The sequence below is a fragment of the Planococcus citri genome, chromosome 4 (genome assembly GCF_950023065.1).
Source record: "Planococcus citri chromosome 4, ihPlaCitr1.1, whole genome shotgun sequence".
NCBI classification, from domain to species: Eukaryota; Metazoa; Arthropoda; class Insecta; order Hemiptera; family Pseudococcidae; genus Planococcus; species Planococcus citri.
The window spans coordinates 47,706,798-47,719,283 of NC_088680.1; the positions used below are offsets into that span (position 1 = coordinate 47,706,798).

At 38.3% G+C, this 12,486-nt stretch overlaps 1 protein-coding gene across 4 annotated transcripts in view; it reads left to right on the forward strand.

Moving 5' to 3' along the window:
• The window catches only part of rdx (BTB/POZ and MATH domain-containing protein rdx), a 161,433-nt gene that overhangs the window by 124,199 nt on the left and 24,748 nt on the right, over positions 1 to 12,486 (forward strand). For all 4 annotated transcript variants that reach the window (XM_065363024.1, XM_065363025.1, XM_065363021.1 and 1 more), the window contains one exon: positions 10,866 to 11,031. In XM_065363024.1, the coding sequence (XP_065219096.1) occupies positions 10,866 to 11,031 (166 nt within the window). The remainder of the gene's footprint in view (positions 1 to 10,865; positions 11,032 to 12,486) is intronic.

The following is a 12,486-nucleotide window of genomic DNA, read 5'->3' on the forward strand; positions in this document are numbered from 1 at the left end:
TTAGAGTGTGTCCAGAGTAGCTGATGGAGATGAGCAATTAAGGATGTCCGAGGGTGCAGGGGGGAGGGTCTGATAATGGTCAATATGGCTCTCATTTTGGTGGTGGAATTTTGAGATTTTGTTCTCAAATTGAAGATTTGATAATTTTTTGGGAGCGTGGTAAATTGAAGTTACTCGATTTTTTGAATAAGATTTATCAGAATTCATATGTTTTGGGGCAAAGGATACGATTTTTGAGTCAGTTTTCCTGTGGGAATTTTGCGAAGGACTTCACCATCCCTAAAATTGAAAAATACATAATTCAATGACTTCGTTCTGTTTTCAGAGTCAGGATTCCTTCTGATCGTAAATGTCTTGGAAAATATCATGAAAGTTTGAAAAGAATTTCCATGGTAGTGAAAAAGTCAGAAAAATTTTAATGAAAAATGGGAATTTTCTCAATTTGGAAATTCTTTAATTTTGAAATGTCCTCTATGTGATGGAGCCTCCTTTTTTTTGTCATTTTCCAAAAGTTACCCCAAAATTCATCCAAAAGATCGATGTACGTTATGGAGAAACAGATCGTGAAGTACGAGCTTTCCAAATATTTTTTCTCGATTCTCGAGGATCTCTTTGACGATGACAATGACATCTGATCGATGGATGCTCTGTCGCCTGTTGTTCTTTCGACGTATGTGGAGATGGTATCCGTATGGGGACTGGTATAGTGGTGGCGTTTCTCGATTCTCCGGTGGTTCTGACTCTTGACTGTTCTGCGTATATCCGAAGATTATAATTCATTCAACTCGTTAACCTCTAAAAAGGTAAATGACCTTGGGTACATTCTTTCCAGCTTGTTTCCAGCTTATTTCCAACTCTACCTCGGTTCAGGGACGACAGACATTGTGCGTTAGTGAATAGACAGAGAGAGCAGAGGAGCGCTAGTATGAGACAGAGACACGCACACACACACATACAGAACACGAGGTACGATATACCTAACCAAGCCAAAGCCCGAAGAAGAAGAGGAGCAGGTAGCGTGGTGTGTATAACAAAGAAAAGGGCAACGATCCAGTGCAGCCGTGTCATCGATGTAAAACTTCTCGCTCGCGAGGTAACGCAGATCACGAGCAGAAATGAGGGAGGAGGAGGAGGAGGAAGAGGGCGAATGGAAGGCGACGACTTTTTTTTTTGGGTAAACGGTCGTCGTAATGTATGGTGCAGCGGTGGTTCGGTTTGGGTTTGGGATTGTCGATCATCGTGGGATGTGGGTGGACCTTGAAATTTGTCTGTTGCCGTCGCTGTCGCTACCGCTACCACCGATGCTGATGCTGGTGTTATTGCCTGGAAATCGAACAAGAGAGATACTTGCGCACGCCGCCGCCGGCCACCACTCTGCGATTCTGCTGGTGCTGGAGAATTGACCCGCCAAACCGAAACGGTGGTGGATGGAGTCGGAACAAAGACCGCGTACAGGTAGAGGAGATTTTTCGGCGATGGCGTAATGGGCACAGGGCACCGACCAGCGGCCGTTCGGATACGAATTTATGGTGATTTCTCTCTGATTAAAGAGGGTTCCTTGGCTAGTGACCTCTGCGGAGCGGCCAAACCTCGTGCACTCGTGCTGAGTAGTGTGTATGTACACTTTGGACGAACGCGGATGGCGATGGCCAGGCTTTGTGATGGCTATAGCACTGTATATGCGATAGTATACGATTGCGAAATTATAGCTTATATGGTGCAATGCCCCGTTGCTAGTAGCCTCGCTCAACGGTCGCAGCTGGCAAGGTGATTTTTCAAAATTTTTGTGTAATTTTATCGCCAGCAATAAGTCGACTGATTGATTGAAATATGGGTATTGTGTATAGAGTGTATGTTTATAGTATGTTTCGTATTGTTTCTTTGAGGAATTCTTTTTCCTAGTTGTACGTTGGTTTTGTTTTACGATGGATTGCGTTTTCTTTTTCTCCTCTGATAAGAAGGTCGTGTGTGCGTATTTTTAGTTGCCAAGAATACGTACGACTCGTACGAGGGTATTTCTTACAATTTTAAAAGGCATGTTGCTCTATACGTTGATTTGTTGATGGTGAATTGAGCAGAATCATAGAACTCAGGCCACAAATTTGACGTGAAATAGAGATGATTTTTGAAAAATATTCGATAAAATAGGACTTTGAACGAGGGTTGAAATTTTGTATCTGTGAAATCTCGATGTGTTTTACCCGTTTCTCTTCTTCACCCAAGTCATTATCACCCCCGGTACGTTTGTGCACGTTCACATGATAACCTAGACCATCGCTTCTTCTTGCAGAAGGTTGCTGAACGATGATGACAACGACTACATCGTAGACGTTCGTATTTGAGGTTTTATTTAGCACGACGAATGATACGAGGTATGGCACGATGCAGCCAACGACCTCTTCGAGACGTCCCTCTACACATCCTTGTGTTGGTTCAGAGCCCTGTATCGTTAGACCATGAACACCTGGCTTCGGTCTGGATTCGTCTCTTATGTGAGCTCCACATTACATTACAGAGCGGACGCGACATCCTCTCTAGAAGCCCTCAGGATGTAGCGTCTAACGGTCGTTCAAATTGTGAACACAGCTCGAAAGTTTTGCCCCCCTTTTTTTTTGGATGGTGGAATTTTTCATTGTTCTTGAAACGATTAAAATCGGAATTTGAGCTCATTAGGGTTGATTTTATCATGTTGAGATTAGGCCTGTTGAAAAGTTCGTCAGGATGTTGTGCGGTGTTAATGATGGTCTAGAAGCCAAGTCAAAAGTTCAAAAGTCACTTTTACATCTAATTTAATATCAAATAATTACAAATATGTGAGAATATTGCACCATTGCTGGATAAAAACCTGGCTGTGATAAAGAAGAAAAAATAAAACCGAGGAATATACACACATGTGTAATATTGTGAACTTCACAATATCGTGTGTAAGCTCAAGAATGACAGTACATTTTAGTAGAGGGTCGTTCGTGTAGACAAAGCGACGTGTCGGTAGTGCTGTAAAGTACACGTACTTGTACCCTTGAAAATTATACGACCGAATGTCAAATCAAAGCCAAAGAGTACGATAAAAAATCAGCTCGAAGAATAAAGAAGATATTTACTCATTACAAAATGAAACCAGTATCGTATGAAGAGTAAGAGAGATAGAGAGGCATAGATTGGCTAGTAGAGATATTACATAGGTAAATCGAATTATTTAGTCGATCGATCCATGTATGTAAGTTGAGTACATTACATACATGCGAGTATATTATACCTTACCAATACTGTTGAAAAAAGAATTGAAAAAAGTCGACTACGATGATTGTAATTCAAGGTTAATGTCGATGTCGGTGTGCAAAATTTTAGCATCCGTTCATTTTCTTCATTCTTCTGGTTTTTGTGTACTGTGTAATCTATACCATCACCCTGGCCATAAATTTATGACTAGACAGACGTTAAGCTCGCCGCCGTTGATTCGATCGAAACACCGAACAAAGATGAAATGGGAGTAAGACAAAGAGATGATGAGATGATGTAATCAGCGATGATGCGGAGTCGAGGGCGGACGTAAAGAATTCAGACAGGTGGAAGAAAAATCTGAATAATTTTGTCGAATGCGAATTTTCAAAACCCAAATATTCCAGACTGTACCTAAAAAAAATACGATTTTGAATCATCAAGTCAATACTTACATATTTATTTTGGAATAAGATTTGGATCCAAAAATTATACTAGGAATTGAAATTGTAATATCAACAGTTGCAGAAGAGGTCATCCAAAGGTCATGGTCATGTGAACTTCTCTGCTCAGAGGAACTTGATAAATGCTTTGGCATTGGCATCGATTTTTTGACGAAAGCTCCTCAATTCCAGATGTTCCATTGATAAATTCAATACCAGCCTATTTTTATTTTCAAAGTGAATTGAGTACTCGAGTCCGAGATTATCTCTGTGGTTGCTCCTTTACTGTCTATGAAATGTAATTCAATCGCAAAATTTATTTTATCCTTCATATAGATGTGGTATCAAGATCCATGGCAGAAAATTGATATGCCTAATCCACAGATAGGTATTCTATTCGAGGGCTGATGATTAATGGAACACCATGTAAAAATATTTCCAAATATTCTATCATTTGTTGGAAACAAAAAAAATTTTTTGGAGATGAAGAATCCACGTGATTCAATCGCAGAGTTATAGGACCGCATTCGCACATCAATCAAAAGAGGAAATAAAACTACGTGTGTGAAGCACACGATGAAAGAGAGTAAGAGAGAGAGAAAGAAGACCTGGGAGAAAAAAGAGGAACCGAACGGAAGAGGAAGCATTGCAAGAAGCATATGGTATGGTGAGGAGCGGGGCAAGAGGAAGATTGCGCGCGATTGGTGTGTGTGTAAAGTGTATTAACCGGTGACGAAAGGAGACCGCCGCCGCCTCTTTCGCGTGTGAATGACCACCGAAGGAACCGAACCGACCGCCACCGTCATCGTCGTCGTCGACGCCGCCAACAGGTGAATCAGCTTGTGGCTACGTTGAATTTTGTATAGTGTTCGTGTGTACTGGTTCGTGTTTTACTATTACATCGGCATATAAATTGGCGTATGTGTGATAAAGAGGTATACTTAGGTATGTATTACAAGTATGTGTGTAGTGCGTACTCGTGTTCGTTGCACTTGGAAAGATTAGCAGCGATGGTAGCGGCGGAAGGTGTGAGGAGAGCCGCTGGGTATGGGCAGGCGGTACGCTGGGCCGGATTGGCGGAAAGAGATGGAGATAGTCCGAGGCTGATGTGTTTTCTTCTTTTCTTCCTATGTACCGTCGGTTTTAAAGTGGATTGTACGGAATTAGGTTCTTCAAGAGCATTTTTACGCATCTGATGATCCTGTGTTGGCTCTGCTGAAGATGATGTGTGGATGGCAAAGGATCGCAGCAGGAAAGGCTTTAGAAAAGGGCGTCGGGAAATCGAACTATTGACCGTGACATGTTTGGTATTTTTTTTTTGTTTTTATAAAAATTATCATCGAGGACGGCTTCGCTGTATCTGTGGCATGGGCGAGGATTCACTGAGGTCACTGAATGACACCTTTCCGGTCTAGATGATGTCTGATGAGTGAATGTCATACCTGGAGGCGTGAAATTAACGACTGTTTTAAAATAGAGAATGTATTAAGGGTAGTATTTAATTTTTGAATCGTGTTACAACTATTTCAGTTAATTTTTGAAAAGCTGGGCTAATTGTACACTAATTTTCAAGGAAACTAAGCGTTTTGAAAAAAAGTTCAATTGACAAAATCGTAGAGCATAAAATTTTCCAACTGCTCACAGGGAGTAGTTTTTCTCCAGGAGGTCATGCTTGGAAAATATTCGAGAAAAAAATCTGTGAGGAATCTGCCTGAATCAAACATGTGCGAGATTAAATTTCCTCATCATCGAGTCACCCTCCTCTCCTCCACAATCACAAAAAATAGGTTCGTGTGAATACTGCTGTCCCACAGTTCGAATACAATTTCTAAACCAACAAAATAAAATGGCTTTCTAGCTCATCTGCATGTTTGAGAAATATAAAATTGGAATGTTGTAGGCAAGGTATATTGTGCGCCGGATATGAAATAATGAGTTCGACGATCCAAGTATTTCCCTATAAGAACATCTAGCTATATGTTGAAAAAATAATTAAAGGGATTGGAAGTTTGTTGAGAAGTCGTCGATTCATCATTACGAGTGCATCGTCAACTCGTCGTCGTCGTCATATTGTGGCCACTCGTGTGAGAATATTGCATCAATTGAGGAAAATATAATATAATATTCACGTGTATTGTACATCTGTGCATGATCCGGTGGTAGCGAAGAGAAGGAGGAGTGAAACAACGCACTCGAGTGTAACATTCTTCGGTGAAAAGGATAAAAAATGACTTTATTCCTTATATGTATGTGAGGTACGAGAAGTTGGTGTACCTGCTGTACGATCATTTAAATATACCCATCCATTCTCTCCGCATGTCTGGGTAGTGGGTACTCGAGTATTTAGGAGCACGTTGCCATTAAAACAAAAAAATAAAATGAAAAACGGAGCAATAGGAGAACGCTAAGAGGGGTTACGCGTATAACAGTATACTCACTAACTATGGTATACGTCGATGTACGTAATACTATTTCATTTTTTTCTGAACGAGATATACTCGTATATATACGCTACAGCTATGTCAACGTGTAGGAGGAGGTTAATGGGCAGTGGAGTATCGAAGGGAAATAAATAGAGTCGTGATAGAGTGTACGGAAATGATTTGCAAATTGATGGAAAGAACCGCAAGATAAATGGGCGAGCAAACGGTAACGAGGTTATATGGAACACGGTACGAGGTGGCGCGGCGTGCCGCACAGTGTGCGCCCGCCCGAACCTTAGATCGAAGTAGAATATCCTCGTGAGATAGAAAGAAATAGAGAGACAGCTCGCGTACCTCTTTCTACTCGTATCTTTTGCAAGAGGAGAAAATGTGCTCGAGCTGGGGCATCGTTCGCATTTATACTCGCAGATGAAGACGAGAAGAGGTCAGTTTTATATGTATTCGGTGGTGGCGGGCGTTTCTCGCGAAATGGAATCTGTTCATTATAGTACAGTCGTATTTTTAAAAAGTCAAGTTATAAGGCAACTACGTTGATACTGTTGTGAGGATATCGTAGAGATGGAGAACAGGTCATTGACTCGTGCGTGTTTTGTGGTCATCGCGCGTATGATGGTGAGGATGCTATTCGAGGATGGCGGCGGCGAAGGCAGTGGAGTGGTCCGGTTGTCGTTATAGGAGAGAATTTTTTTTTCATTTCTTGTCCCGTTGTTTTTATCGTGCATATGTACTCGATTCGAATTCGTATGTGGAGTATGTGAGGTAGATGGACTGATGTAGTACTCGTACCTATACAGATGACCCTAAAGACTCGATTGGTGAGAATAGTTCTAACTTTGGACTGGAGATAACGAGTAGCTTGAGCTGATCCAGTACTGACGTAAGGTCGAAAATTTCAGGTCAACGGTTGTGTAAAAGGTGTCCTGAAAAAATTGGAACATGTCTTAGAATCAGGCAAATGAGAAGGAGGTAATCAAGGAACTTCTCGATTGAGTCACGTTCTGGATCTTTCAGAATGGGACTACAATAGATGAAAAGGGCATGTCAAAAAGACTCTGTTGTCGGAAAATTTTGAACTTTTGAAGTACATAGATTAGGGTGATTTTCTGCAGGTGAATTTGAAAATGGTCAAAAAATGTTGAATTTTTAGAGGAGGCTTCGAAACTATTCAGAAATGTCAAAAAAAAAAAAAAACGATGGAAGGGTCCTAAGTAAATCATTATTTAGATGGAAAGTTATTTCGATCAGTCAGAACCTTTTGAGTCAAACTGTACACACATATGCTCGAATATGTGAGTAATATCGTGTATATTCATACGAAAAGACATCCCATGTGGAATCCATTGGATCTTCTAGGATGGCAACGATGATAATAATGATACACATGGCGATGATGATGATGATGATGATGATGATGACGACGACTTTGGTAGAAATAGCGGCAGCTGCCGCGGGTTAATGGACGACCGCGGCCGGAGCATTCGGTCAAATGGGCAGTGGCCGAAGATACCGGTGCTCTGATTTTCTACTACTGCATCGCCCTTCCGCATAAATGGCAATTTCATCGGGTTTTGACCGCGTTGATCGCACGTACCGTTAATGAACTCGCATTGCGCTATTTTACAAAGAAATGCTCGTGCTCGTTCGAGTAAAAATAGCAAACCGAACCGAACGCTATACGACGAAAACGACGACAAAAAAAAATGCCACAAAACGAAAGGAATGATTTTTTTTCACCGGTCAATGAGCGTAATAAATGCGAATAGAAGCGAGCAAATGATCAGCTCGACTCGATTGTCATCCTTCTGTGCGGGGTTGGATCCTTTGCACTGTGTTTTGGTCGTTCGGTTCGGTTCGATTCGGTGTACGAAAAACGAATGGTTTTATGAAAAATTTCACCCGTTTGGAGTCGCGGTGACAGGTGGGAAAATTCCGAATGGAAAATAATGATTAAGTGTCGGTGTATAAATGCTATCGTTGTCAGTTGGTTTGGGTTAGGGACGTAATACGTGCTTATAACATCTATTCTATTGAATTATTACACACAGGTTGCGTTTATCCTTGAAATATGTAAAGTTTTTTTTTTTTCATTCGCTTGCCCGAATTATGTCACGACTAAATTTCAGCTGTGTCCTTCCCATCATTGACTGAACAAAAAACGAGGATATTTTCTCGACTATTTTATCTTTCGAGAAGATGGAAATTTGTCGATAAAATGTAAAATAAGAGCCTTTTTTTCTGGCATTTATTATTGTGATAATGGATATGATATGATAAGTTTATAAGGAAATTGAAGTGAATTCTTAAAAAAGTAATACTTTTTCAGAGACTATCGAAATCGGATTTTTTTATCAATTCGGCCATCTTCCCCACTCCTTTTCATTTAGTACTAAGAATACTAGAGATTGGGAAAGAGGCCCCGATTAAGAGAAGCAATGAGAGATAGAATTCTATTAACGTTAAGATTTAGGTACTTCGTCACGAACATGATGAATCAATTTTCTTTCTACTAAACTGAAAGGTTAAAGTATTCGGTTTTAACGGTCCAGCAAACGTATTTTTCTAGCACTGTTGACAGAAGAAGAAAAAAATAGGTGCTTGAATTTTATTGATTTTGAGGTTACGCTTTGGTACAAAGTATTATGGTGAGATTCAACAACGAGACAGTTGCAGATTCAAATGAATGCAGGTTTTTTTTCTCTTTTCCATCCTCTGAATTTCCCTCTCTCCTCTACCATCTCATAAGTTAACAAATGGTATTAGATATGAGAACCGAAGTTGGAAAATGTTATGGGTACCTAATTGAGTTACTTTGACATCGATTTAAATTGTATTTTTTGAAAAAAAGATGTATTACGAATAGAAAAATGTTTATTAAACGATACCAAATGTTTTCCCACATCGATTATTATTGCACACGTATTATAACGAACGAAGACCAGAGGAAGAAAGTCTACGTCGAGATTAATTATTTTTTTATCGTTCGATCAATATACTATTGAGGAGAGGCTATTTGAAGAAAAAAATGAGGTCGGCTAATATAATTTTACGAGTGTTTTCAACGTGAAATGACCCTACGATGGCCATTCGAGTTGTTTGTGCGAATTAAAAAAAAAAAAGAATTACGAAGAGGTATTCGTGTTTTTATAGTCGAAACAATGACCATACGTTTCAAAAGTGATGCGCAGTTGTCTGGTGTTTTTTTTTTTGACTTTTTGAGGATATGAGAGAGGAAAGGGAAAAATATTGGCTCGTGGAAGGAAAAAAGTATAGAAGGTCAGTAAAGGTTTAAATGAGGTGCTATTATGATTTTCGGTTTTCAGATTCTAGTCAAAATTTGGGAAAGGGGTGGCAATTGAATGGAAATTCGAATCTGTCCCCAATGATGACGTTACAAATTTTTTAAATTTTTTTACAAAAAATGGAATTCTATCTTTTATGACTTCTCCTCGGTACCCTCTTTCCACTCTCCATTCCTCCCTCCCCTCGTCTCTCAATTTTCAGTCGATATACTCCCAAAAAAAAAAGATTAATCCAAAGAGGAATAGAGGAATGTTAAGTATTCAGTGTTGTTTTATCGTTAGATAATAGCAGAAGCTCACCTTCTTCTCTTCTTCCCCTTTCGAAAGAAAATGTTCTCTTTTATTCTGTCAATGCCTGGAAGCTGAAGGTATCTGACATTGGTTTGAAATTCAATAATACGATATATCGAAGGGTTGCTTTTCTTTCGACTCGAGAACACCAATCTATGGAAAATTACTCGCGATTTTCGAAATTGAAATTTTCCTTCAAAGTACCCTTATACTTTACTTACTTATGTAGTATAAATAATAAAATAGGGAAAGAAGTAGCACCAGCTATAATATAAGTGATACGAAGGAAGATTTATTCTAATGTCTCGATTACCGCTTGCGCTTTTATACAACCATCTCGTTTGATATTCTCGGGTTGCTTGCTGGTGTTCTGTGTGCATTGACCCTTCAAAAAAAAGAAAAAAAAAGAAGTAAAATACCGTGTAGAACTGTAGCGATGCAGTTACCAGCAGCTGCCAAAGCTGCTGCAGCGGTAAAGTATGTACTCTTGATGCTCTCTACGAGGCAAATGAACTTGGCGGGCGGTAAATAAGAGTAGAGATATTGTTGAAATTCGTCTCCGCCAATCTGCAAGAATCGCTCGTACGTGGATTTTATTTGATGTTCGCGACTCTCGCGATAATGGTTTATGCGAGTACAGTGCACTCGTGGTCGTATTCGTAACTGTTCCATACCGTAATAATAATTTTCGGTGCATACGTATTATATTTTTTTTACTAAATAATGATGCTGGTACCACTACCAGTTGGAGTGGTGTGCATAATAAATGAAAATTTTCGGTGAGAAAGGATGTTTTGTTGTTGGATAACATCGTAAAATTTGTCTGGCAGAGAACTGGTGGCAATGTACGTAATTTGAGAATAATTGGTGTAAATGTGACTCGAAAAAATGTGTATTTTGAGCAATAGATGAAGAGTTATTGGTAATCTTTACAAATTGGAATTTGAAAAAAAATCATCGTTCGTGTTTATTTGTAAAAAAAAGAAAGGGAGTAAGGTGTTGTGGGGTATTTTGTTGATAATTTGTACTTGAAAGTTTGCAAAGATCTGCAAATGATTTTTTTGGGATTTGTGCTTTGAAGTTTATTTTGTCTTTGGATATTTTTCGAGCTTAAAATGATGAGAAAAAAAAACCGATATTAATGATATACTTTTTTCTTGTGTTAACAGGGTGCCAGTGGTGAGCGACTGCTCGGGCTCATCGGGTCAAAATGGTCCGGTGCGCGTGGCAGCCGGCTCCAGTTCGAATTTATCAGCCGCCGCACCTACCAGAGTACCGAGTCCATCACCCAACGATAGCCAAACTCCAGTTGCCGAAAATTGGTGCTATACTCAGGTAAGCTAAATTTGAGATAATTCAATCATCGTATGTATTATGTACTTGAAGTGGGAGGTGATTTTGCAAAACTGAGGGGAAAAAGAAGAGAGGGGGTTTCATCTTGGGGATGCTCTGAGCCAGAATTTGAAAGCTTAATTCAGATGGATAGATTGATTGATTGTGATGAGAGATTTTTAAAAATTTCATTCTAAAAAGAAGGTTTATAGACTGATACCTTTTGTCAGTTATACTTCAAGTTTTGGATCACCCTGTGTAACGTCTATCAATTGCGTAAATCGCTTCTGTAAAGTTGAAATTTCGAAATTGGGTTCACTTGTCTTTCTTAGTCTGTGATGAATAGATTTGAATGAAATTGTATTCAAATGAATATGTAGTAGTAGTAGACATGATGCAAGTCCGAAAGAAAAAGGAAAAATTTGAATAATCAATTAACACGCCTTGATTGCACGGAAAATTACTGCGAACCAAAACACAAAGCGAAAGAAAAGTTTTGGGGGTCGCTTGTCATTGGCCAATGGTCAGTCGTATCATGATGAGATAGAAGAGAATCGAAATCATGAGCCAGTACTACATCCATTTTAATTAAAGTTTTCAAAATTTGAAAAATAAAAAAACGTAAAAAAAAAACTAGAAACATTATTTTTGAACAAGATTGTAGTAAAAACATGAAAATTTTGCTTATGTAATATTCTGATATTTTGATAAAATACCAAACAGTGGAATCAATTGTTGCAATTAGCGTAAAAAAAATGGTAAAAAAATAAATAAAATGAGGAAAACAAAAAATTTTGATAAAATTTGATGAAGTAATTTTAAACAGCCTAAAATTTAATAGAACTGCAGGAATTGTGGAAAATTAGATTTTCATTAAGTATATCGAACCAGAAAACCGAAAAAAAAGTAAAAAACTTTGAAAGTAAATGAAAAACAATTTTTAAAAATTTAATCTGTCAAAATAAAAATAATTTGTTGGCATTAAAAAAAATTGAACCATTTCTGTAACATTTGAACAAAAAACATCATTTAGAAACAAAAAAAGGATGTGAAAAAATATTTTAAAGCATGATTAGAAAAAAATCCACAAACAGCAAAAACAAAAAAAAAGAAAATATACCTACTAAAAATTTTAAAAAATTCGAAAATCATTCTAAACAACATGAAAATTAGTAAAATCGTAGAAACGGTAATAGATTGGTGAATTTTTCAGAAAAGTATAAAATTTTTGAAAAATCTGTTCAAAAATTTTTTTAAAAATAGAATCTTGAAAATTTGCAAAATTTCAAGAAATTGCATACTTTTTTTTCATTTTTGAGATAAAATAATTGGGATGTGCCTACTTCTTACTATGTTCGAAAATGAAAACGAGTCCAACAAAATTTTGAAAAAACTTTTTACAGGTGGTGATTTCTTGCAACAGAAACTTATTTATTTTCTGTCACGTTTTTTTTTCAC